General features: G+C 38.7%; 2 protein-coding genes across 2 annotated transcripts; both read left to right on the top strand.

Moving 5' to 3' along the window:
• The first annotated feature begins 11802 nt into the window (after positions 1-11802).
• LOC110924069 (UDP-glycosyltransferase 83A1) lies at positions 11803-13695 on the top strand. The gene is made up of 2 exons (XM_022168111.2): positions 11803-12283; positions 12762-13695. Exons 1-2 carry the CDS (start codon positions 11803-11805, stop codon positions 13646-13648), a joined length of 1368 nt encoding a protein of 455 aa, XP_022023803.1. The 3' UTR covers positions 13649-13695.
• Positions 13696-24150: 10455 nt separating this feature from the next.
• LOC110924070 (UDP-glycosyltransferase 83A1) lies at positions 24151-26043 on the top strand. The gene is made up of 2 exons (XM_022168112.2): positions 24151-24631; positions 25110-26043. The coding sequence occupies exons 1-2, from the start codon at positions 24151-24153 to the stop codon at positions 25994-25996; spliced, it is 1368 nt and encodes a 455-aa protein (XP_022023804.1). The 3' UTR covers positions 25997-26043.
• Positions 26044-27648: the final 1605 nt, after the last annotated feature.

Raw genomic sequence — 27648 nt, 5'->3', positions numbered from 1 at the left:
ATTTCCTTAGTTTGTGTCACATAATTAATTATATACCTTAATTCATTTCCTTAGTAACTAACTTTAACTATCTATTTGACACACAATAATAACAACCTTATAAACAAGTCTAGATTATATATGATGGGAAAAAAACGCGAAACCCGGTCACAAACGGTAAACACAAACGCGGAAGCAAACTTCGTTTGACCAACAATTTTCCCAAACTTGAATGAACCTATGAGGATGCAAACAAATAGGGTATATCGACTACAATCTAAACAATCCGAAAACAATAACAAGAACACCAAATTTTAGCGTGGAAAACCTCTCAAAAACGAGAGTAAAAACCACGGGACTACTAGAGCCGCTTCAAATCCACTATCACCAAATTAGAGCAATACAAAGTCTTCCCTAGGTATACTAGAGGCATACACTAAACATCATACACTTGGAATCAACAACTTCAAGCATATGGAATCAAGAACAAAGACAAAAGAAGGAAATATAGCCAAAATCTGCAGCAGTGAACAGAGGCTGTGCAGACAGACTTCCGGACGTGATTAAGACAAACTGACCGTTGGATAAGGTCGCCCTGATGTCGTGATGACTGTGTCCAAAAATCATAGTGATCCAACGGTTCAATCTCCGAGAAATCGATGATCTCTGCAGCTAGGTTTGAAAATGACGGAAATTACTTCTTCTTTTGTGTGACTTTTGTGTGTGTTGTTAGGGAGCTGAGAAGTTGAAACCCTACTTCTCCCTTTTATCCATCTTCAAAGATAAGAGAGGGCCATAAAAATAATTGTTGGGCTTCCTCATGGGCCCAAAAACTCAACAATTCTCCCCCTTTTTAGCCTATGAGGAAGAGTTCGCCATCCCGGCGATTGAGCAACATATCTTCAACTTCTCCCTTGCCAAAGATTTTGTCAACATATCGGAACCATTATCATCGGTATGAACTTTATCAAGTTCAAACTGTGACAACTCGAAATTTAGAACCTTTCGTTGTAACTTGCTTGTACATTATGTGACTAGCTGTCCGGTTAAACTTAATGATAATGTGAACCTTTATGTGATATGTGCTTTATTATGTGTGCATTGTATGTATATGTGTACGTGTTTTATGTGAACCGAGAACCCAACCCGAGAACCAAGAACCCGACACGAAACAACAAAGAACCCGACTCGAGACCATGAGGTCTCGAGTGAATAGTAATCGGTTTTGGGCCTTGGGCCGAGAACCTTTGGCCGGTTGGGCCTTTGGGCCGTAAACCCCACCCGAAAACCCATAAGGGTGCTAGACTTGGAACTTGGCTATAAATACACCACCTTAGTTATTTGTTACCACTTTGTTGAACATTGCACACACACACTCTTCTACTTTTCTCTCTAAGCCTTAAGAACACAAACACATTTCCAAGACTCTCGGATCCACTCGGTTGACACAAGAACTCTCGGGCTTGGAACTTCGGATCGGCACACACACACACATCACCAACCGGTTAGTATTTTTATGGTTAATCTTGTTGTGCTTTGTGATGTATGATAAAATGCATGAAATGATGTTTAATGTTAGTGTTTCTTGATGATTATTGTTAGTTCATGATATGTTTGTGCTTAAATGGATGCATGAATGAGATGAAGTTTTATGAATGTTAAAAAGTTTAGTGTTGGAATGTGTTCATGTGTTAAATAGAGTTTAAACTACTAGATCTTGATGATACATGAAATCGGGTTGCACTTGGCATGAAAATCGGACATACATGAAAACCGAGTTGTGTGTTATGTTTAGTGTTTTGATGCTTGTTCATAGTTTTGGGTGAATAAGTGATTAATATGTTATGATCTTGATGAATATGTGTTTGAAAATGTGAAGAACACTTTGAATGATAGTTGAAGATTGAAAACCCTTGTGATTTTGATCCACATTTGACTAATAGCCTGATTAGGAAATATGTTAGTGGATTTCTATTGGTTATTTCCGGATTTGGGCCTGATTATATTGTACTAAGGGGACTGATACACCTGCATCAACACGTGAACTTGAAAACGACAGCTTACCGACTCGCAATCACCCGTTGCGACTCGCAACCACAGCGTGATGACTCGAGACCACGCGGTTGCGACTCGCAACCATAGCAGGACAAGCCGAAACCACAGGTTACGAGTCCCGTTGCGACTCGAGACCTCAGCATGATGAACCGAAACCATGGTTGCGACACCAGTTGCGACTCGCAACCATCCATGATTAACACACAGCATGACTCGAGACCATGCTTGCGAGTCCGGTTGCGACTCGAGACCACACTTTGGGCCTTAGTTAATGGGCCAGACTGATGGGCTTCTGTGTTAACTGCTTTTACGTGTATGGGCCTAAGTAGTTGGGCTGAACTTGTGAACCGTATGTGCTACTGTTGACTGTTAACTGTTACTGATTATACGTGATTGCCATACGTGTTGAACATTTGTGCACTACTTGGTTCAAATCTGATTATACGTGATATCCGTGTTAGGACGTTATTGACTACTTGCGACTTGATTGACTTTCTGTGTTTGACTGCCGAGCAAACCAAGGTGAGTTCACACCCTTACAAAGCATGGGATTCCCTGGGTTGGGAACGGGGTTAAGGAACGTGGTTCCTCGTCTACCTTGGGTAGGACGTCAGTGGTTCAGGAATGTGATTCCTCGTCCGGATGGACGGATAAACGTACTAGACTAAAACTCTATCACGAAGTCCCTCCTTTTTGTATCGACTAATCGCCGGGCCAATGGCGAGCGGGTCATTAGTTAGATAGCGCTATTTAGGTCTGACAAGCCTCACACCGTGCCGCAGAGGACGGGCGTGAACTAATGGATCTGTGGCACGTCAATGATGATAGACATTGATGTTTTCAGGGCACATAAACATGACTACAGTCAGCAATCGATACGGTAACGAGTCTAGTATACACATGGGGTAGCCCCCACGGCTGGAGAGCCAGATGATGTACATGGGGTAGCCCCCACGGCCGAAATGCCTGATAACTACATGGGGTAGCCCCCACGGCCGGAGTGCCGGAGTAAACTGGGAACGAACATGTCACGTTTTTAAACTATGGGGTAACCCCCACGGCAGGATGCCAGATAAAGTAAACTGTTTTCGAAATAACTAAAACGAACGCCCACCCGTGAACTCACTCAACTAGTTGTTGACTCGTTACTACATGCTTTGCAGGACCATAGGTACTTAGCTGGAGCTTGCATGGAGGAGGATCGTTGTGGGACAGGGATTGCTACAAGACTATGTTAAACTTGAAACTTTTGGAACTTATGTTATAACTTTAAACTTATGCTTCCGCTTGCAACTTAAACTTATTTGTTTTGGAACACCAATCGTGAATGGTTAAACTTTTATAACTATTTATATGCTTGTTCAGTATGATTGGTGGCTGGATCCTGGTCAGTCACGCCTCCAAGCGGTAGTACTCCGCAGGTGGGATTTTGGGGGTGTGACAGATTGGTATCAGAGCCATTGGTTATAGTGAACTTGGTTTTAATAAAGGAGAAACGTTTTTGTTAAAACCAGACTATAACCGGTTTAGTGCTCAACGGTCCACAACGACACTTCGCTCCTCATGCAAGGCTCAACGTTCTAGGTAATATGATGTATGTATATTGCCTACTTGTTAGTTGCGTAGTACATTGCTCATGGTATGCTTGATTAGTATAACTACTGTTGTTTGAACACGTGCGTGCTTACCCTGTCCTACTATTGTACTTTCGCGAACCACTCTCACACGTATCACTCTTGTTATGAAGAAACATGTCTGGACGCGTTAACATGACACAAGCCCAGTTGACGGCTTTGATCAACGAGCGAGTTGCCGCAGCGCTCGCAGCTGCACACGCAGGAGGTATATCCTGCAGTCCGAAATTGTTCTAGGATCATTTGGATCCTACTCTCGTGAACCAACCTTTGTGTTAAACTCTGCCTTTTCTTTCACCTACCTTAGCTCAGGCACCGGTGTGCACTTTTAAGACCTTTATGGACTGTCGACCCACAACTTTTAGCGGCACTGAAGGAGCAGTAGGTCTCCTACACTGGTTTGAGAAACTGGAGTCTGTGTTCGAAATGTGTGAATGCCCTGAAGCGCGCAGGGTAAAGTATGCTACTGGTACTCTCGAGGGTTTGGCTCTCACGTGGTGGAATGCTCAAGTACAGATGTTAGGGTTGGTTGCTGCCAACGCCACCCCATGGGAAAACTTCAAGGAAATGATCAGGGAGGAATACTGCAGTCGTGACGACATTCACAAACTGGAGGATGAGTTTTACAATCTCAAGATGTCAGGATCAGAAATTGAGGCATACACTAAGAGATCGCATGAGCTTGCCTTGTTGTGTCCTACTATGGTGGATCCTCCGTATAAGCGAATTGAACTCTATCTCAAGGGCTTGGTGCCGGAGATCCAAAGTCATGTGACTTCAGCGAGGTTGACTACTATCCAGCAGGTTGTACAGTTGGCTCACCGTCTCACTGACCAAGCGGTGGAGCAAAACAAGTTACCGAAACGTATAGGGGCTGCAACTACTTCTGGTGCTTCTAGTGGGGATAAACGGAAATGGGATGGAACTTCAAGCAGGGGTTCAACTTCAGTGCAAACTCAGTCTCAGCAGAGAAAGACGGATGATCACAAGAGCCCCGGTCAGCAGTCATCTAGTGGTCAGAGTCATGGTGGATACAAAGGAAATCACCCCAAGTGCAATCGTTGTAGCCTACACCACAGTGGGCCATGCACCAGGGGCAACTGTCATCGATGCAACAAGCCTGGTCATGTTGCAAAGGATTGCAGGAGCGCATATCCTGCCAACCAGAATCGTCAGCAACCTCAGCAAAACCAGCGACAGCAGCAGGGTAACAACAAAGGGTGCTTTCAGTGTGGAGCTGAAGGTCATTTCAAGAAAGATTGTCCCCAACTGAATCAGAATAACAACAACAATCAGGGGAATGGTAATAATGGGAACAACAACAATGGTGCTAGGGGACGAGTGTTCGTGATTGGTCAAGGTGAAGCAAGGAATGATCCCAACGTGGTGACGGGTAAGTTCCTTCTCGACGACTTTTGTGTTACAGTCTTATTTGATTCGGGTGCCGATACTAGCTATGTGTCACTAGAAGTTAGTAAGATGCTTAAGCGTATTCCTACACCCCTGAGCGACAAGCACACCGTAGAGCTAGCTAATGGTAAGAGCTTGGAAGCCTCACACGTAGTTAAGGGTTGCCAGCTTATTCTCGCTAACCAGACCTTCGCCATCGATCTTATTCCTATTGTCTTGGGTAGTTTCGACGTTGTCATTGGGATGGATTGGTTATCCCAACACCGAGCAGAGATTCTTTGCAACGAGAAGATCGTCCGTATTCCTGGTTTAGGTGGTGAACCTCTCATGATTCGTGGCGACAAGAGAAGTGCTGTTGAGAACATTATCTCTCTTCTTAAAGCCCAGAAATGCTTACGAAAGGGCCACACTGCGATTTTGGCTCTAGTTACTGATACCACAGAGAAGGAGAAGAAGCTAGAAGATTTTCCGGTTGTACGCGACTATCCTGAGGTATTCCCTGAGGAATTACCTGGTCTTCCGCCCCATCGCCAAGTCGAGTTTCAGATTGATCTAGCTCCTGGAGCCGCGCCTGTAGCCCGTGCACCTTATCGTTTAGCGCCATCAGAGTTGGAGGAACTCTCCACGCAACTACAAGAACTCTTGGATAAGGGTTTTATTCGTCCTAGCTCATCGCCTTGGGGAGCTCCAGTGTTATTTGTGAAAAAGAAGGATGGTACCTTCAGAATGTGTATCGACTATCGCGAACTCAACAAGGTGACTGTGAAGAATCGTTATCCTCTACCGCGTATTGACGACTTGTTCGACCAGTTGCAGGGGTCGAGCTACTATTCGAAGATCGATCTGAGATCGGGATATCACCAGCTGAGAGTTCGAGAAGAGGATGTCTCTAAGACAGCCTTTAGAACTCGATATGGGCACTATGAGTTTCTGGTCATGCCGTTTGGGCTGACGAACGCACCGGCAGTTTTTATGGATTTGATGAATCGAGTGTGCAAGCCGTACCTGGACAAGTTTGTTATAGTCTTCATCGACGACATCCTGATCTATTCTAAGAGCAAAGAAGAGCACGAACAACATCTACGACTTATTTTGGAACTCCTCCGGAAGGAACAGCTTTACGCAAAGTTCTCGAAGTGCGACTTCTGGCTTCGTGAAGTCCATTTCCTAGGGCATGTGGTGAACAAGGATGGGATTCACGTTGATCCATCCAAAGTGGACTCTATTAAGAACTGGCCTGCGCCTCGCACACCAAAGGAAATTCGCCAATTTTTGGGATTGGCAGGTTACTACAGGAGATTCATTAAGGATTTTTCTAAGATCGCGCAGCCTCTCACCTTACTAACGCAGAAAGGCGTTGTTTATCATTGGGGAAATGCACAAGAGTTAGCTTTTCAACATCTAAAGGATAGACTCTGTAGTGCACCTATCCTTTCACTGCCAGAGGGCACAGAAGATTTTGTGGTTTACTGTGATGCATCAATTCAAGGTCTTGGTTGTGTATTGATGCAACGAGATAAAGTCATAGCTTACGCCTCGCGACAACTTAAAGTTCACGAGAAGAACTACACGACACATGATTTAGAGCTGGGAGCTGTTGTTTTCGCACTTAAACTATGGCGGCATTACCTGTACGGAACCAAGTGCGCCATCTACACCGACCACAGAAGCCTAGAACACATATTCAAGCAGAAGGAACTGAATATGCGGCAGCGACGATGGGTCGAACTGCTAAATGATTACGAGTGCTCTATCAGGTATCACCCGGGCAAGGCCAATGTTGTGGCAGACGCCCTCAGTCGGAAGGACACTACGCCTAAGCGTGTAAGAGCTTTACAACTCACGATACATTCTAGTCTACCTTCGCAGATACGAGCTGCTCAGATAGAAGCACTGAAAGCAGAAAACGTTAGAGCTGAAGCTCTACGCGGGTCAAGGCAACGTTTAGAACAGAAGGAAGATGGTGCTTATTATGTAACAGGACGCATCTGGGTCCCGCACTATGGCGATTTACGAGAACTTGTGATGGATGAAGCGCACAAATCTCGCTACTCGGTACACCCTGGTTCGGACAAGATGTACCACGATATCAAAACTACGTATTGGTGGCCTAGCATGAAGGCCCACATAGCAACTTATGTCAGCAAGTGTTTGACTTGTGCACGAGTCAAGACAGAATATCAGAAACCTTCAGGCCTACTTCAACAACCAGAGATACCACAATGGAAATGGGAGCAAATTTCCATGGATTTCGTTACTGGCCTACCTAGATCATAGCGCGGAAACGATACTATCTGGGTGATCGTGGATCGACTCACGAAGTCCGCACACTTTTTGGCAATCAAGGAAACGGATAAGTTCTCCACTTTAGCAGAAATATACCTCAAGGAAGTTGTTTCGAGGCACGGGGTGCCCACTTCTATCATCTCTGATCGAGATGCACGTTTTACTTCGGAACTGTGGCAGGCAATGCACAAGTCTTTTGGCTCACGTCTTGATATGAGCACAGCGTATCACCCACAGACGGACGGGCAGTCCGAGCGAACTATTCAGACTTTAGAAGACATGCTTCGCGCTTGTGTAATCGACTTTGGCAACAGCTGGGAAAGGCATCTGCCACTCGTGGAATTCTCGTATAATAACAGCTACCACACCAGCATTAAAGCTGCTCCGTTTGAGGCATTGTACGGACGTAAATGCCGGTCACCCCTCTGTTGGGCAGAGGTGGGGGATAGTCAGATCACTGGTCCAGAACATGTGGTAGACACTACTGAGCGGATTGCTCAAATACGACAACGCATGGCGGCCGCTCGTGACCGTCAGAAGACATACGCCGATAAGGGCAGGAAACCACTCGAGCTCCAGGTTGGGGAGCGGGTATTACTCAAAGTTTCACCCTGGAAGGGTGTGGTTCGTTTTGGTAAACGCGGCAAACTCAACCCACGGTACGTTGGACCTTTCGAAATCCTTGAGAAAATAGGCAAGGTGGCCTACAGACTGAAATTACCAGCAGAACTCGGGGCAGTTCACAACGTTTTCCATGTGTCGAATCTGAAGAAGTGTCTGTCAGATGAGACGCACGTAGTTCCTCTGAAGGAACTCACGATCGACGAACAGTTGAAATTCGTCGAAGAACCTGTCGAAATCACGGACCGGGATGTTAAGGTCCTCAAGAGCACTAGAATACCTCTTGTTCGAGTTCGTTGGAACTCACGTCGCGGCCCAGAGTTTACCTGGGAGCGCGAAGATCGGATGAAACAAAAGTATCCCCAACTGTTTGAGAACAGTACAAACGCTACTGAGGCTGAAGCTACGGAATTTCGGGACGAAATTCCAGATCAACGGGGGGTGGATGTGACACCCCAGGATAACCGGGAAAACCATGCAACTTGACTAGCTTCCTCAGTGAGTGCCATCAAATTTCGGGACGAAATTTCTTTCAACTTGGGGATGATGTGACAACTCGAAATTTAGAACCTTTCGTTGTAACTTGCTTGTACATTATGTGACTAGCTGTCCGGTTAAACTTAATGATAATGTGAACCTTTATGTGATATGTGCTTTATTATGTGTGCATTGTATGTATATGTGTACGTGTTTTATGTGAACCGAGAACCCAACCCGAGAACCAAGAACCCGACACGAAACAACAAAGAACCCGACTCGAGACCATGAGGTCTCGAGTGAATAGTAATCGGTTTTGGGCCTTGGGCCGAGAACCTTTGGCCGGTTGGGCCTTTGGGCCGTAAACCCCACCCGAAAACCCATAAGGGTGCTAGACTTGGAACTTGGCTATAAATACACCACCTTAGTTATTTGTTACCACTTTGTTGAACATTGCACACACACACTCTTCTACTTTTCTCTCTAAGCCTTAAGAACACAAACACATTTCCAAGACTCTCGGATCCACTCGGTTGACACAAGAACTCTCGGGCTTGGAACTTCGGATCGGCACACACACACACATCACCAACCGGTTAGTATTTTTATGGTTAATCTTGTTGTGCTTTGTGATGTATGATAAAATGCATGAAATGATGTTTAATGTTAGTGTTTCTTGATGATTATTGTTAGTTCATGATATGTTTGTGCTTAAATGGATGCATGAATGAGATGAAGTTTTATGAATGTTAAAAAGTTTAGTGTTGGAATGTGTTCATGTGTTAAATAGAGTTTAAACTACTAGATCTTGATGATACATGAAATCGGGTTGCACTTGGCATGAAAATCGGACATACATGAAAACCGAGTTGTGTGTTATGTTTAGTGTTTTGATGCTTGTTCATAGTTTTGGGTGAATAAGTGATTAATATGTTATGATCTTGATGAATATGTGTTTGAAAATGTGAAGAACACTTTGAATGATAGTTGAAGATTGAAAACCCTTGTGATTTTGATCCACATTTGACTAATAGCCTGATTAGGAAATATGTTAGTGGATTTCTATTGGTTATTTCCGGATTTGGGCCTGATTATATTGTACTAAGGGGACTGATACACCTGCATCAACACGTGAACTTGAAAACGACAGCTTACCGACTCGCAATCACCCGTTGCGACTCGCAACCACAGCGTGATGACTCGAGACCACGCGGTTGCGACTCGCAACCATAGCAGGACAAGCCGAAACCACAGGTTACGAGTCCCGTTGCGACTCGAGACCTCAGCATGATGAACCGAAACCATGGTTGCGACACCAGTTGCGACTCGCAACCATCCATGATTAACACACAGCATGACTCGAGACCATGCTTGCGAGTCCGGTTGCGACTCGAGACCACACTTTGGGCCTTAGTTAATGGGCCAGACTGATGGGCTTCTGTGTTAACTGCTTTTACGTGTATGGGCCTAAGTAGTTGGGCTGAACTTGTGAACCGTATGTGCTACTGTTGACTGTTAACTGTTACTGATTATACGTGATTGCCATACGTGTTGAACATTTGTGCACTACTTGGTTCAAATCTGATTATACGTGATATCCGTGTTAGGACGTTATTGACTACTTGCGACTTGATTGACTTTCTGTGTTTGACTGCCGAGCAAACCAAGGTGAGTTCACACCCTTACAAAGCATGGGATTCCCTGGGTTGGGAACGGGGTTAAGGAACGTGGTTCCTCGTCTACCTTGGGTAGGACGTCAGTGGTTCAGGAATGTGATTCCTCGTCCGGATGGACGGATAAACGTACTAGACTAAAACTCTATCACGAAGTCCCTCCTTTTTGTATCGACTAATCGCCGGGCCAATGGCGAGCGGGTCATTAGTTAGATAGCGCTATTTAGGTCTGACAAGCCTCACACCGTGCCGCAGAGGACGGGCGTGAACTAATGGATCTGTGGCACGTCAATGATGATAGACATTGATGTTTTCAGGGCACATAAACATGACTACAGTCAGCAATCGATACGGTAACGAGTCTAGTATACACATGGGGTAGCCCCCACGGCTGGAGAGCCAGATGATGTACATGGGGTAGCCCCCACGGCCGAAATGCCTGATAACTACATGGGGTAGCCCCCACGGCCGGAGTGCCGGAGTAAACTGGGAACGAACATGTCACGTTTTTAAACTATGGGGTAACCCCCACGGCAGGATGCCAGATAAAGTAAACTGTTTTCGAAATAACTAAAACGAACGCCCACCCGTGAACTCACTCAACTAGTTGTTGACTCGTTACTACATGCTTTGCAGGACCATAGGTACTTAGCTGGAGCTTGCATGGAGGAGGATCGTTGTGGGACAGGGATTGCTACAAGACTATGTTAAACTTGAAACTTTTGGAACTTATGTTATAACTTTAAACTTATGCTTCCGCTTGCAACTTAAACTTATTTGTTTTGGAACACCAATCGTGAATGGTTAAACTTTTATAACTATTTATATGCTTGTTCAGTATGATTGGTGGCTGGATCCTGGTCAGTCACGCCTCCAAGCGGTAGTACTCCGCAGGTGGGATTTTGGGGGTGTGACACAAACAACTTGTCTTCAAGAGCATCTCTAATCCAATGATACTTCACATCAATATGTTTTGTTCTCTTGTGAAACGTAGAATTCTTAGCAAGGTGAATAGCACTTTGATTATCACAAAGAACCACGTAGCGCTGTTGCATAAAGCCAAGCTCCTGCATAAACCTTTTCAACCACAACAGTTCTTTGCATGCTTCTGTTGCTGCAGCTAGGTTTGAAAATGACGGAAATTACTTCTTCTTCTTTTGTGTGTGTTGTTAGGGAGTTGAGAAGTTGAAACCCTACTTCTCCCTTTTATCCATCTTCAAAGATAAGAGAGGGCCATAAAAATAATTGTTGGGCTTCCTCATGGGCCCAAAAACTCAACAATATATACTTTCTAACATGTTCGTTGTCAAGCTATTAGACTCCAACAAGGAGACTAGAAAATGGACAAAAACTACCGTGACATAAACTATAGACTGGATATATATTAAAAGTCTAGAATTTTTATATAATTTAACAGAAAATATCCATATACAACAATGGAGCCCAGATTCAGACAACGGGAACAAACAAAAATTGATTATTCTGAGGTAGATTAACTCCAGCAAGGAGACTAGAAACTGGAAATGCAATCCACCATAAATGTCAAAACAACCCCATCAATAGTATAAATGATTAAAATAAACAAGGCCATTTCTCTCTATAAAAGCAAGCTGGCAATCAAGTATAGATACACCAACAGTTCATAGTAACTCCCAAGAAAACAAATCATGGCAACACCTCATGTTGTGGTGATACCTTATCCCGCACAAGGCCATGTAATTCCTATCTTGGAGCTTGCTCAACGGTTAGTCCAGCAAGGAGTCAGAGTTACATTTGTCAACACAGACTTTAACCACGAACGTGTGACCAGCAATTGGTTAGACAAAGACAGTTTTGGGGATCTGATGCAGATGGTCTCTATCTCTGATGGGTTAGAACCATGGGACGACAGGAGCGACATTTATAAGTTGACCTTATCAATAATGCAAACCATGCCCCACAAGCTTGAAGAACTAATAGAGACAATTAACAAAGAAGATTCAAGTAAAGTTACTTGTGTTATTGCTGATGATTGCATGGGATGGGCCATACGAGTTGCAAAGAAGATGGGAATTAGAAGAGCAGCCTTCTGGCCTGCCTCAGTTGCTACATTGGCTTCCTTTTTGTCCTTTCCGAAACTGATTGATGATGGCATTATAAACGAAAAAGGTGAGTTTAAACTAATAAAGATTACTATATTCACCACTTTATGCAACAAGAACTATATACGGTACAAATTATAATACATATTACAACACGTGGTGTATATTGTAATTGTAGTCATGCACAAATCACATCTCATTTATAAATGATTTAATTTTAACTTGTGTTGTGTTTATCTTAAACAGGGCAAATACAAAAAAATATATAAAAGGGGAGGAAGATAAATGGGTTAAAAGTCATCAAAAGTTTATTTGAAATGCAACTACCTAATTCATTTTATTCATAGGTTTAAACTGTTAATTTAACCATAGAAAAGAACTTACTCAAACTACACCGTCTGTTTCATTTCAGCCAATGCTTAAAACGACCCATTTCAACCTAAACTCGTTACCAAACTCGCAGGACATGTGTGTTGCCATCTTAACTATATTTCATCAATTATGACTCAAAGATGCCAACTTAATTCTTTTTATTTTTTTCGTAGGCACACCTCTAAAAGAGCAGACAATTAAGCTGTCAGAAACTATGCCTCCTATAAAATCGGAAAACCTCGGATGGGTGTGCTTTGAGGATGTGGCTCTCATAGAAGCCAGCTTCCTAGTTGTAAAAGAAGCTGAAGAGGCTTCTAGATTGACAGATTGGTTTATATGCAACTCGACTACTGAGTTGGAGGCTGCAGCATTTAGCCTGTACTCACAGTTGTTGCCGATAGGCCCTCTTCTGGCAAGCAACCGACTTGCTGAACAGGCAGGCCACTTCTGGCAAGAGGACCAAACCTGCTTAACATGGCTTGATCAACAACAACCATGCTCAGTAATTTACATTGCATTTGGGAGCTTCACTATTTTCAACAAAACCCAATTTGACGAATTGGCACTTGGTCTTGAGCTTAGCCACAAACCATTCTTGTGGGTGGTGCGCCCAGGTATGACCAAGGAGACTACAACTGATTACCTGGATGGATATATGGAAAGAGTCGGTTCTCATGGAAGGATCGTGAGTTGGGCACCACAACAGAAGGTCCTGTCCCACCCTTCGGTAGCATGTTTCATGAGTCACTGTGGTTGGAACTCTACTTTAGAAGGTGTCACAAACGGTGTCCCTTTTTTGTGTTGGCCATACTTCGCTGATCAATTTCACAATGAGACATACATTTGTGACATTTGGAAGACTGGGTTAAGGATGGAAAAGGATGACGCTGGTATCATTAATCGAGGAGAAATAAAAAGTAAGTTGGAGGAGTTGCTCAGTGACGAAACATACAAAGTTAAGGCTTTGGATATTAAAATAAAGGTTACAAGTAGCATCAGAGAAGGGGGTTGCTCAAACAGAAACCTTAACAGTTTTGTTGAATGGATTAAAGAGAGATGAATATAATTCTCAATGAGATTTGCCATATTCCTAAGAAATTAACCAAATTACATCAAGCCAGAAAACTCTTTGATCTCTTGATGCTAATAAGTTCAGTTTAATTTCTAGAAATTTTCCACCACAAAATGTTGCTATTAAAGCATGGTCTAGCACTCTAGCTTGGTATTGATGTTGATACCGTTTTCCTATTTCTGGATGTCGTTTCTATTTGGTTTAATGAATTCTGGTTGCTTTAAATTTTTTTATATATATGGTTTCTTTCCATCAACTTTTGACCAATAACCCTTTGTATTTCCTTTTGTGACTCTAATCTCCATTGTGGCACTAGTACTTTATTTTTATTCTTCTGACCAAATTAGTATCAACAGCAAGGTTAGAAATATAAAGTTTGACCTGATTAAATTGAACAGAAAAGAATAATTATATATAATTTAACATTGGCTTATCTACGGTCCTTTCACAGGAATTATTATATATATAAGTTGATTACAGTCCCGTGTATAACACGATTTGAATAATAAAAACTAAATGTTTGCAACACAATAATACAAACAAATGTACATAATAATCATCTCACAAACTTGCAATCTTTTACTCATAGTAATAATCGATACCCAACACGCTTCTAAAGTGCTTAATTATCAATTCTTTAGGAAGCTTTGTTATTAATTTTATATCGTGTTTAACTGAAAACATATTTTTATAACCAATAAGTTTATTTTCCCTTATATATTTTGTAATGCAAATTAACATATCTTATCTCACGTATAATTTAAAAAACTGTTAGGCTATATTACTAAACTGTTAACCTATATTGATAAGCGTAAAAGTTTTCTAATAAAAATATTAAATTGTTAAATCATGTAATACGGTTAAATATGAAAAAAATATTTAAACTCATAGTTGGGTTTACATTTGATTTTCTTTCAAAGTAACTCAAAGTTTGTTTCAACATATCATGTTGTCTATCATAATACTTAAAAATCCGCAGGTTCTGCATTTTCCGGTAATTTAATTCAAAAGTATCATTATTATTGCTATTATAAATATAATAGAATTTAACAGCTTTTAGTAAGTTTTAATACAAAAATCTCATTATCATTATAAATTTAAAATATATTTGAAGTAAAAGCGGATATTAAGACAACGATTTTAAAAGAAACAATATTGTCATTGTATGATATTAGCATGATTTAAAAAAATTAATTATGATTAGAAACAATTTTTTAGGGATGATATGATGTTGACACATGACATTCTTTAAAATCGTGTATTAGAAGTAAGATTTGTTCTTCTAAAAGTATAGAAAATTTGTACGTAAATTTTGTTACGATGTAACATATAATATTTAAATTTGTATTGATAAGATGTAAAAAAATATGAAAACCCATAAAATTTTTAACGGTGTACTACTACATTAAAAGTAGGAAAAATATATATAATAAAGTTATCTCTAACCACACTTCATAAATGGAAAAGATAAATATTAAGAAAAAAAAATGAAAATTAATCAGTATTATGTTGTATAATTTCGATCATAATAGAATAAGATAAAATACAAAGATAATTAATTTTATAAAAATTAAATTGAAGGAGGTGAGTTTGATTAGATTCTATTAATTTTTAAATAAAATAGAAAAAAATTTAAGATTGTAGAAGATAATGCCATGTGGCATCAAATTATAAAAAAATGAGAGATTGTAGAAGAAAATATCATGTGACATTAAATGAAGTCTTTTATTAATATTTAGATTTTAATATTACTAATACTCCCCCTCTGGATGGACAGTCTAATAGTGAGTCCAATCTAGGATATGAGCAGCTGAAATTAGGGTTTAAGTAACAATTTACTAACAGCGTTTGCCAGTTGATCATCTTTGTTAGACTAAGAGTCTTATAGTTATTGTTAGCTAGAGTTGATTCCCCGCGTCGTGAATTTTTGTGGTTGTTGGAGGAGAAGAGTTCTCTCCTTCCTTCCTGCTCTCTTTCTTGCGACACATACACACATACATACACTGTACTTTTGTTTTATTTTTTTCATTTAAACTTTTATTTAAATGTGCACTTTCAACCCCTATAATTTCATCTGTTTTTTTATTAAGGCACAACTTTCATTCTTTCTACATTAGTGTCATACTACTTAGTTATTCAACTAAAAAGTTATTCAACTAAAGTTATGATATTACATACTAAAACAATTAAAGGCACAATAAATCAATTACGCATTTTTAGGGTGTTACAATATAGTTAATAGATTAAAGATACCTAAAGGGAAATCATAATTGCCCCTGAGCTAATCAATATTCACAATTACTACCATCAAGTAATTGTTGGTGACCACTTATGTCGTATTAGTAACGTTAGTACGTTACTCAAAAGATCTGTTAAGCTACATCAACGGTAACAATTATAAACCAACAAACATACTTATCTATACTATATAATAAAAGAAACCACTTTAGAGACACTTGTCATTATATTAGGCCATCTCTTATAGATAATTATTATTTTAGTTTAATCTTTTCTAATTAATTATAGATAATACTCCAACTAAATATTATTTAGTTTTATATCTTATATTAAATAATATATTTTTTATTTTCTTTTGTTTGTTTATTTAATATTAACATGAATTTATGGGATTGATTAGTTTTTTTTTTTTTTGAACGGTAAAACAACATTATCGGATTGATTAGTTGATAGACCAAAATTGATGAATATATGAAATATACAACTGAATTACAAAATATATATATTGAGTAATAACATACATAATTTCAGCATTATTATTATTATTATTATTATTATTATTATTATTATTATTATTATTATTATTATTATTATTATTATTATTATTATTATTATTAGGTTAGAATCCCGTGTAATACACGGGTTGAATAAATGTAACTTTATATACTAAATAATAAAATAATATATCTTTAAAAATCCCGTTTATTACATGGATTGAATAAATGTAATTTTATATATTAAATAATAAAAAAGTTATATTTTTAAGAACCCTGTGTATTGTACGGGTTGAGTAAATTTAATTTTATATATTAAATAATGAAAAAAGTTACATTTTTAAGAACCTCATGTATTGTATGGGTTGAGTACATGTAATTTTATATATCAATCAATGTGTAATACATGAGGTTTTTTAAGATATAACTTTTTATTATTTGATATATAAAATTAGATTTATTTAATTCGTACAATACACGGGGGTTTTTTAAGGATATATATATTTTTTTATTATTTAGTATAGAAAATTACATTTATTCAAATCGTGTAATGCGCATACTTTTAAAGATGTAATTTTTTATTATTTGGTATATAAAATTACATTTATTCAACCCGTGTAATAAATAAGGTTTTTAAAGATGTATTATTTTATTATTTGGTAAACAATATTACATTTATTCAACCCGTGGTTTTAAAGATATAACTTTTTTATTTGGTATATAAAATTACACTTATTCAACTCGTACAATATGGTTCTTATATATATAACTTTTTATTATTTAATATATAAAATTATATTTATTTAACCCGTACAATAATTGAGGTTTTTAAAGATATATTGTTTTATTATTTAGTATAAAAAAATTATTTATTCAACCCCGTGTAATACACGGGGTTATAACCTAGTTCTTCTAATAATATCAACTATAATTTCTAATAATAAATCGGCTAACACCATGGACTTTATTGCCCTTCATGAGCTACATCCACATGCTGGCATGCCTGCAATTGAGAATAGAAACTTGGCTGTAATGCTAGTCGCCTATCGCTAAGAATAGTAAAATATCTTTAATCAAAATAGGTTCTCTTGGACCATACGGCCTATATGCACCACACTAATGCAGGGTTCATATGTACACCAAAAGGTTTAAAAACATATCTTCTAAGGTCGATCAATAACTACAGACACAAATACACGATAGTTATTGACCCGACCCGATGGAAACTTTAACTACCTATTTGACTCGCAATAACCAATTAATAAATTACCTTAATTTATTTCCTTAGTTTGTGTCACATAATTAATTATATACCTTAATTCATTTCCTTAGTAACTAACTTTAACTATCTATTTGACACACAATAATAACAACCTTATAAACAAGTCTAGATTATATATGATGGGAAAAAAACGCGAAACCCGGTCACAAACGGTAAACACAAACGCGGAAGCAAACTTCGTTTGACCAACAATTTTCCCAAACTTGAATGAACCTATGAGGATGCAAACAAATAGGGTATATCGACTACAATCTAAACAATCCGAAAACAATAACAAGAACACCAAATTTTAGCGTGGAAAACCTCTCAAAAACGAGAGTAAAAACCACGGGACTACTAGAGCCGCTTCAAATCCACTATCACCAAATTAGAGCAATACAAAGTCTTCCCTAGGTATACTAGAGGCATACACTAAACATCATACACTTGGAATCAACAACTTCAAGCATATGGAATCAAGAACAAAGACAAAAGAAGGAAATATAGCCAAAATCTGCAGCAGTGAACAGAGGCTGTGCAGACAGACTTCCGGACGTGATTAAGACAAACTGACCGTTGGATAAGGTCGCCCTGATGTCGTGATGACTGTTTCCAAAAATCAGAGTGATCCAACGGTTCAATCTCCGAGAAATCGACGATCTCTGCAGCTAGGTTTGAAAATGACGGAAATTACTTCTTCTTCTTTTGTGTGACTTTTGTGTGTGTTGTTAGGGAGTTGAGAAGTTGAAACCCTACTTCTCCCTTTTATCCATCTTCAAAGATAAGAGAGGGCCATAAAAATAATTGTTGGGCTTCCTCATGGGCCCAAAAACTCAACAATTCTCCCCCTTTTTGGCCTATGAGGAAGAGTTCGCCATCCCGGCGATTGAGCAACATATCTTCAACTTCTCCCTTGCCAAAGATTTTGTCAACATATCGGAACCATTATCATCGGTATGAACTTTATCAAGTTCAAACAACTTGTCTTCAAGAGCATCTCTAATCCAATGATACTTCACATCAATATGTTTTGTTCTCTTGTGAAACGTAGAATTCTTAGCAAGGTGAATAGCACTTTGATTATCACAAAGAACCACGTAGCGCTGTTGCATAAAGCCAAGCTCCTGCATAAACCTTTTCAACCACAACAGTTCTTTGCATGCTTCTGTTGCTGCAATATACTCAGCCTCAGTTGTAGACAAAGCAACACACTTTTGCAGTCTTGACTGCCATGAGACAGCTCCCCCTGCAAAAGTCATCAAATATCCAGAAGTGGATTTCATGTTGTCTTTGTTTCCCGCCAAGTCAGAATCAGTATAACCAACAAGCATTGGCTCTTCATTCCCAAATGTTATACCCAATTTGGAAGTACCACGTAGATACCTAAGAATCCACTTAACCGCATCCCAATGCTTCTTACCAGGATTTGACAGAAACCGACTAACAACACCTACTGCATGGGCAATATCAGGTCTTGTACACACCATTGCATACATCAAGCTTCCAACCGCTGACGCGTATGGAACTTTATCCATGTCTTCAATCTCCTCCTTCGAAGAAGGGCAATCTTTATCGGTTAGTTTAAAATTGGGAGTAAGAGGTGAACTAACCGATTTGGCTTTATCCATGTTGAACCTGCGAAGCACCTTCTCAATGTATTGCTCTTGTGACATGTGCAACTTCTTTGAAGCTCTATCTCTGGTAATCCGAATACCAAGAATTTGTTTTGCTGGCCCCAAGTCTTTCATAGAGAACGACTAGCTCAATTCCTTCTTCAGCTGAACAATTCTCTCTGCATTCTTGCCTACAATCAACATGTCATCAACATAGAGTAATAAAATGATAAAATCATCATCACCAAACCTCTGAAAGAAAACACAGTGATCTGAAATAGTCTTTCGGTAGCCTTGCTTCCCCATAATAGACTCAAATTTCTTGTACCACTGTCTTGGTGCTTGCTTCAACCCATAAAGACTTTTCTGAAGCTTACAGACATAGTCTTCTTTACCTTTAACCTGAAAACCTTCAGGTTGCTCCATATAGATTTCTTTATCCAAGTCACCGTGAAGGAAAGCTGTCTTGACATCCATTTGCTCAACCTCAAGATCAAGACTAGCTGCCAAACCAAGAATCACTCGAATGGAACACATCTTCACGACTGGAGAGAAAATCTCATCAAAATCAATACCCTTTCTTTGACTGAACCCTTTAACCACCAATCTGGCTTTGTACCTAGGCCTCGAGGTATGTTCTTCAGTCTTCATTTGTAGACCCACTTGTTCTTCAAAGCTCTTTTGCCCTTGGGCAACTTTACTAACTCAAAGGTATTGTTCTCATACAAGGAATTCATCTCATCTTGCATGGCTTCAACCCGCTCCCTTTTGTGTTCATCTTCCATCGCCTCTTCATAACACTCGGGCTCTCCCCCATCAGTGAGCAAGACATACTCATTAGTAGAATAACGGGTGGAAGGATGACGGTTTCTTGTAGACCGTCTGAGTGGGATAAATGTTGGCATACCTGGCACTGGTAACTCTGGATGAGGACCCTCATCTAACTCTTGCTGCTCTGGAATATCATGATTATCAGTACCGTGTTGTTCATCATGTTGAATATCATCTTCATTATGTGGCTCAGAGTGTTGTGGAGGAACTGGATCCAAATCAGTAAGATCATCAGTATGTTGAGGAACTATCTTTGTCTTCTCAATATCTTTCAAACTTTGATCTTCAATAAAATCAGCATCGAAACTTCTTATGAGTTTCTTTGAGATTGGATCATAAAACCTGTGTCCAAACTCATCTCCCCCATAACCAAGGAATATACATGGCTTAGTCTTTATATCAAGCTTTGTTCTTTCATCTTTGGGAATATGCACAAAAGCCTTGCATCCAAAGACCCGCAAATCATCGTATGAAACATCTTTGCCGCTCCAAACCCTGTCAGGAACATCAAAAGACAAAGGAACACAAGGAGTACGATTAATAACATTTACTACGGTGTTCAAAGCTTCACCCCAAAAGGAATTAGGCAACCCTGCATGTGACAACAGACATCTAACCCTTTCAGCCAATGTTCTATTCATCCGCTCTGCTAGACCATTCAATTGTGGTGTCTTTGGAGGAGTCTTTTGGTGCCGAATACCTTTCTCTCTACAGTAAGCATCAAAAGGACCAATGTACTCGCCTCCATTATCTGTTCGAATACACTTGAGCTTCTTCTCAGTTTGTCTCTCAACTAAGGCATGAAACTGCTTGAACACATCTAATACTTGATCTTTAGACTTCAAAGTATAGGCCCAAACTTTTCTCGAATGATCATCGATAAAAGTGACAAAGTACAAGCAACCCCCAAGTGTTCTAGTCTTCATAGGACCACAAACATCCGAATGTATTAAATCAAGTATATTGTCTCTCCTATGTGGAGGGTGACTTTTGAAAGAAACTCTTTTCTGTTTACCTGCCAGACAATGAGAACACTTCTTCAAATGAACATCGTGCAAATCGGGCAAGGCATTCTTCTTCAACAAAATAGACATCCCTTTTTCACTCATGTGAGCAAGTCTCCTATGCCACAAGTCGGTCATATCGGCATTCACTAACAAATTGACCGAGTCTTTGGAGATCTTTGGATGCGTTCTGTATAACTTTAAACTTCTTTTACCTCTTACCACAATCAAAGAACCACGAGTGAGTTTCCAAACACCATCGCCAAAGGTACTATGGTAACCATCATCATCAAGTAAACCTGCGGAGATTAAATTGAATCTAATATCTGGAACATGTTTTACATTGTGTAAAACTAACTCCATCCCAGTGTCAAACTTCAAGCAAACATCCCCAACACCTACAATCTTTGATAGCCCGTTATTACCCATCTTAACAACCCCAAAGTCACCAGGTGTGTAAGATGAATAAAATTCCCTTTGTGATGTCACATGACACGTAGCACCACTGTCAACAACCCAACTCGAATCATCACGTGCAATGTTCACCGTATCATAATCACAACAAACGAAGAACTCTTCAGTAGCAGTATGAACTTCAGTAGTATCATTGCCACCATCATCCTTTTTGTGATTGTTCTTTTGATTGTTGTAATTAGCCTTCTTGTTCTCCCTTTTTAATTGTCTGCAGAATTTAATTGTGTGTCCTTTCCTACCACAATGATGACACTCATAATCAGCAAACTTACCTCTGGACTTACTACGATGCTTCCCTTTGTTACTCGGACCTCTACTTTGACCTCTCCCCCTGCTCTCTGTGGCCAAGACATCGGATTGTGAAGAGGAACCTTGTGATTTTCTTCTCATCTCTTCATTTAAAATACCGCTTTTAGCCATTTCCATAGTAATAATACCATTTGCTGCAGAGTTGGACAATGATGTCCTAAAAGTCTCCCAAGAATCCGGTAAAGTACCAAGAAGCCATAAGCCTTGTACCTCGTCTTCAAACTTGATACCCATTCCTGCAAGCTGATTAATAATACCCTGAAAAACATTCAAGTGATCAGTAACAGGAGTTCCATCATTGTACTTCAAGTTTATCAACTGTTTAATCAAGAACAGTTTATTGTTTCCGGTCTTTCGAGCATACAATTCCTCAAGCTTGTTCCACAAAGTACGAGCGTGAGTCTCACCGCTAATATGGTTCAAAACATTATCATCAACCCATTGGCGAATATAACCACAAACCTTTCTGTGCAATATATTCCACTCTTCATCTGTTTTATCACCCGGTTTGTCGGTATTAAAAACAGGCATATAGTAATCCTTAACATAAAGGAGATCTTCCATCTTGCCTTTCCAAACATGATAATTAGAACCATTCAAATTCACAATCCTACTTGTATTAGCTTCCATCGTTCAATCAAGTTTCAACCCAATAACAAGAGCCAATGGCTCTGATACCACTATGATGGGAAAAAAACGCGAAACTCGGTCACAAACGGTAAACACAAACGCGGAAGCAAACTTCGTTTGACCAACAATTTTCCCAAACTTGAATGAACCTATGAGGATGCAAACAAATAGGGTATATCGACTACAATCTAAACAATCCAAAAACAATAACAAGAACACCAAATTTTAGCGTGGAAAACCTCTAAAAAACGAGAGTAAAAACCACGGGACTACTAGAGCCGCTTCAAATCCACTATCACCAAATTAGAGCAATACAAAGTCTTCCCTAGGTATACTAGAGGCATACACTAAACATCATACACTTGGAATCAACAACTTCAAGCATATGGAATCAAGAACAAAGACAAAAGAAGGAAATATAGCCAAAATCTGCAGCAGTGAACAGAGGCTGTGCAGACAGACTTCCGGACGTGATTAAGACAAACTGACCGTTGGATAAGGTCGCCCTGATGTCGTGATGACTGTGTCCAAAAATCATAGTGATCCAACGGTTCAATCTCCGAGAAATCGACGATCTCTGCAGCTAGGTTTGAAAATGACGGAAATTACTTCTTCTTTTGTGTGACTTTTGTGTGTGTTGTTAGGGAGCTGAGAAGTTGAAACCCTACTTCTCCCTTTTATCCATCTTCAAAGATAAGAGAGGGCCATAAAAATAATTGTTGGGCTTCCTCATGGGCCCAAAAACTCAACAATTCTCCCCCTTTTTAGCCTATGAGGAAGAGTTCGCCATCCCGGCGATTGAGCAACATATCTTCAACTTCTCCCTTGCCAAAGATTTTGTCAACATATCGGAACCATTATCATCGGTATGAACTTTATCAAGTTCAAACAACTTGTCTTCAAGAGCATCTCTAATCCAATGATACTTCACATCAATATGTTTTGTTCTCTTGTGAAACGTAGAATTCTTAGCAAGGTGAATAGCACTTTGATTATCACAAAGAACCACGTAGCGCTGTTGCATAAAGCCAAGCTCCTGCATAAACCTTTTCAACCACAACAGTTCTTTGCATGCTTCTGTTGCTGCAGCTAGGTTTGAAAATGACGGAAATTACTTCTTCTTCTTTTGTGTGTGTTGTTAGGGAGTTGAGAAGTTGAAACCCTACTTCTCCCTTTTATCCATCTTCAAAGATAAGAGAGGGCCATAAAAATAATTGTTGGGCTTCCTCATGGGCCCAAAAACTCAACAATATATACTTTCTAACATGTTCGTTGTCAAGCTATTAGACTCCAACAAGGAGACTAGAAAATGGACAAAAACTACCGTGACATAAACTATAGACTGGATATATATTAAAAGTCTAGAATTTTTATATAATTTAACAGAAAATATCCATATACAACAATGGAGCCCAGATTCAGACAACGGGAACAAACAAAAATTGATTATTCTGAGGTAGATTAACTCCAGCAAGGAGACTAGAAACTGGAAATGCAATCCACCATAAATGTCAAAACAACCCCATCAATAGTATAAATGATTAAAATAAACAAGGCCATTTCTCTCTATAAAAGCAAGCTGGCAATCAAGTATAGATACACCAACAGTTCATAGTAACTCCCAAGAAAACAAATCATGGCAACACCTCATGTTGTGGTGATACCTTATCCCGCACAAGGCCATGTAATTCCTATCTTGGAGCTTGCTCAACGGTTAGTCCAGCAAGGAGTCAGAGTTACATTTGTCAACACAGACTTTAACCACGAACGTGTGACCAGCAATTGGTTAGACAAAGACAGTTTTGGGGATCTGATGCAGATGGTCTCTATCTCTGATGGGTTAGAACCATGGGACGACAGGAGCGACATTTATAAGTTGACCTTATCAATAATGCAAACCATGCCCCACAAGCTTGAAGAACTAATAGAGACAATTAACAAAGAAGATTCAAGTAAAGTTACTTGTGTTATTGCTGATGATTGCATGGGATGGGCCATACGAGTTGCAAAGAAGATGGGAATTAGAAGAGCAGCCTTCTGGCCTGCCTCAGTTGCTACATTGGCTTCCTTTTTGTCCTTTCCGAAACTGATTGATGATGGCATTATAAACGAAAAAGGTGAGTTTAAACTAATAAAGATTACTATATTCACCACTTTATGCAACAAGAACTATATACGGTACAAATTATAATACATATTACAACACGTGGTGTATATTGTAATTGTAGTCATGCACAAATCACATCTCATTTATAAATGATTTAATTTTAACTTGTGTTGTGTTTATCTTAAACAGGGCAAATACAAAAAAATATATAAAAGGGGAGGAAGATAAATGGGTTAAAAGTCATCAAAAGTTTATTTGAAATGCAACTACCTAATTCATTTTATTCATAGGTTTAAACTGTTAATTTAACCATAGAAAAGAACTTACTCAAACTACACCGTCTGTTTCATTTCAGCCAATGCTTAAAACGACCCATTTCAACCTAAACTCGTTACCAAACTCGCAGGACATGTGTGTTGCCATCTTAACTATATTTCATCAATTATGACTCAAAGATGCCAACTTAATTCTTTTTATTTTTTTCGTAGGCACACCTCTAAAAGAGCAGACAATTAAGCTGTCAGAAACTATGCCTCCTATAAAATCGGAAAACCTCGGATGGGTGTGCTTTGAGGATGTGGCTCTCATAGAAGCCAGCTTCCTAGTTGTAAAAGAAGCTGAAGAGGCTTCTAGATTGACAGATTGGTTTATATGCAACTCGACTACTGAGTTGGAGGCTGCAGCATTTAGCCTGTACTCACAGTTGTTGCCGATAGGCCCTCTTCTGGCAAGCAACCGACTTGCTGAACAGGCAGGCCACTTCTGGCAAGAGGACCAAACCTGCTTAACATGGCTTGATCAACAACAACCATGCTCAGTAATTTACATTGCATTTGGGAGCTTCACTATTTTCAACAAAACCCAATTTGACGAATTGGCACTTGGTCTTGAGCTTAGCCACAAACCATTCTTGTGGGTGGTGCGCCCAGGTATGACCAAGGAGACTACAACTGATTACCTGGATGGATATATGGAAAGAGTCGGTTCTCATGGAAGGATCGTGAGTTGGGCACCACAACAGAAGGTCCTGTCCCACCCTTCGGTAGCATGTTTCATGAGTCACTGTGGTTGGAACTCTACTTTAGAAGGTGTCACAAACGGTGTCCCTTTTTTGTGTTGGCCATACTTCGCTGATCAATTTCACAATGAGACATACATTTGTGACATTTGGAAGACTGGGTTAAGGATGGAAAAGGATGACGCTGGTATCATTAATCGAGGAGAAATAAAAAGTAAGTTGGAGGAGTTGCTCAGTGACGAAACATACAAAGTTAAGGCTTTGGATATTAAAATAAAGGTTACAAGTAGCATCAGAGAAGGGGGTTGCTCAAACAGAAACCTTAACAGTTTTGTTGAATGGATTAAAGAGAGATGAATATAATTCTCAATGAGATTTGCCATATTCCTAAGAAATTAACCAAATTACATCAAGCCAGAAAACTCTTTGATCTCTTGATGCTAATAAGTTCAGTTTAATTTCTAGAAATTTTCCACCACAAAATGTTGCTATTAAAGCATGGTCTAGCACTCTAGCTTGGTATTGATGTTGATACCGTTTTCCTATTTCTGGATGTCGTTTCTATTTGGTTTAATGAATTCTGGTTGCTTTAAATTTTTTTATATATATGGTTTCTTTCCATCAACTTTTGACCAATAACCCTTTGTATTTCCTTTTGTGACTCTAATCTCCATTGTGGCACTAGTACTTTATTTTTATTCTTCTGACCAAATTAGTATCAACAGCAAGGTTAGAAATATAAAGTTTGACCTGATTAAATTGAACAGAAAAGAATAATTATATATAATTTAACATTGGCTTATCTACGGTCCTTTCACAGGAATTATTATATATATAAGTTGATTACAGTCCCGTGTATAACACGATTTGAATAATAAAAACTAAATGTTTGCAACACAATAATACAAACAAATGTACATAATAATCATCTCACAAACTTGCAATCTTTTACTCATAGTAATAATCGATACCCAACACGCTTCTAAAGTGCTTAATTATCAATTCTTTAGGAAGCTTTGTTATTAATTTTATATCGTGTTTAACTGAAAACATATTTTTATAACCAATAAGTTTATTTTCCCTTATATATTTTGTAATGCAAATTAACATATCTTATCTCACGTATAATTTAAAAAACTGTTAGGCTATATTACTAAACTGTTAACCTATATTGATAAGCGTAAAAGTTTTCTAATAAAAATATTAAATTGTTAAATCATGTAATACGGTTAAATATGAAAAAAATATTTAAACTCATAGTTGGGTTTACATTTGATTTTCTTTCAAAGTAACTCAAAGTTTGTTTCAACATATCATGTTGTCTATCATAATACTTAAAAATCCGCAGGTTCTGCATTTTCCGGTAATTTAATTCAAAAGTATCATTATTATTGCTATTATAAATATAATAGAATTTAACAGCTTTTAGTAAGTTTTAATACAAAAATCTCATTATCATTATAAATTTAAAATATATTTGAAGTAAAAGCGGATATTAAGACAACGATTTTAAAAGAAACAATATTGTCATTGTATGATATTAGCATGATTTAAAAAAAATTAATTATGATTAGAAACAATTTTTTAGGGATGATATGATGTTGACACATGACATTCTTTAAAATCGTGTATTAGAAGTAAGATTTGTTCTTCTAAAAGTATAGAAAATTTGTACGTAAATTTTGTTACGATGTAACATATAATATTTAAATTTGTATTGATAAGATGTAAAAAAATATGAAAACCCATAAAAATTTTAACGGTGTACTACTACATTAAAAGTAGGAAAAATATATATAATAAAGTTATCTCTAACCACACTTCATAAATGGAAAAGATAAATATTAAGAAAAAAAAATGAAAATTAATCAGTATTATGTTGTATAATTTCGATCATAATAGAATAAGATAAAATACAAAGATAATTAATTTTATAAAAAATTAAATTGAAGGAGGTGAGTTTGATTAGATTCTATTAATTTTTAAATAAAATAGAAAAAAATTTAAGA

Source organism: Helianthus annuus, chromosome 17, assembly GCF_002127325.2.
Source record: "Helianthus annuus cultivar XRQ/B chromosome 17, HanXRQr2.0-SUNRISE, whole genome shotgun sequence".
Taxonomy (NCBI): Eukaryota; Viridiplantae; Streptophyta; class Magnoliopsida; order Asterales; family Asteraceae; genus Helianthus; species Helianthus annuus.
This window is presented reverse-complemented; position numbering and strand designations above follow the sequence as displayed.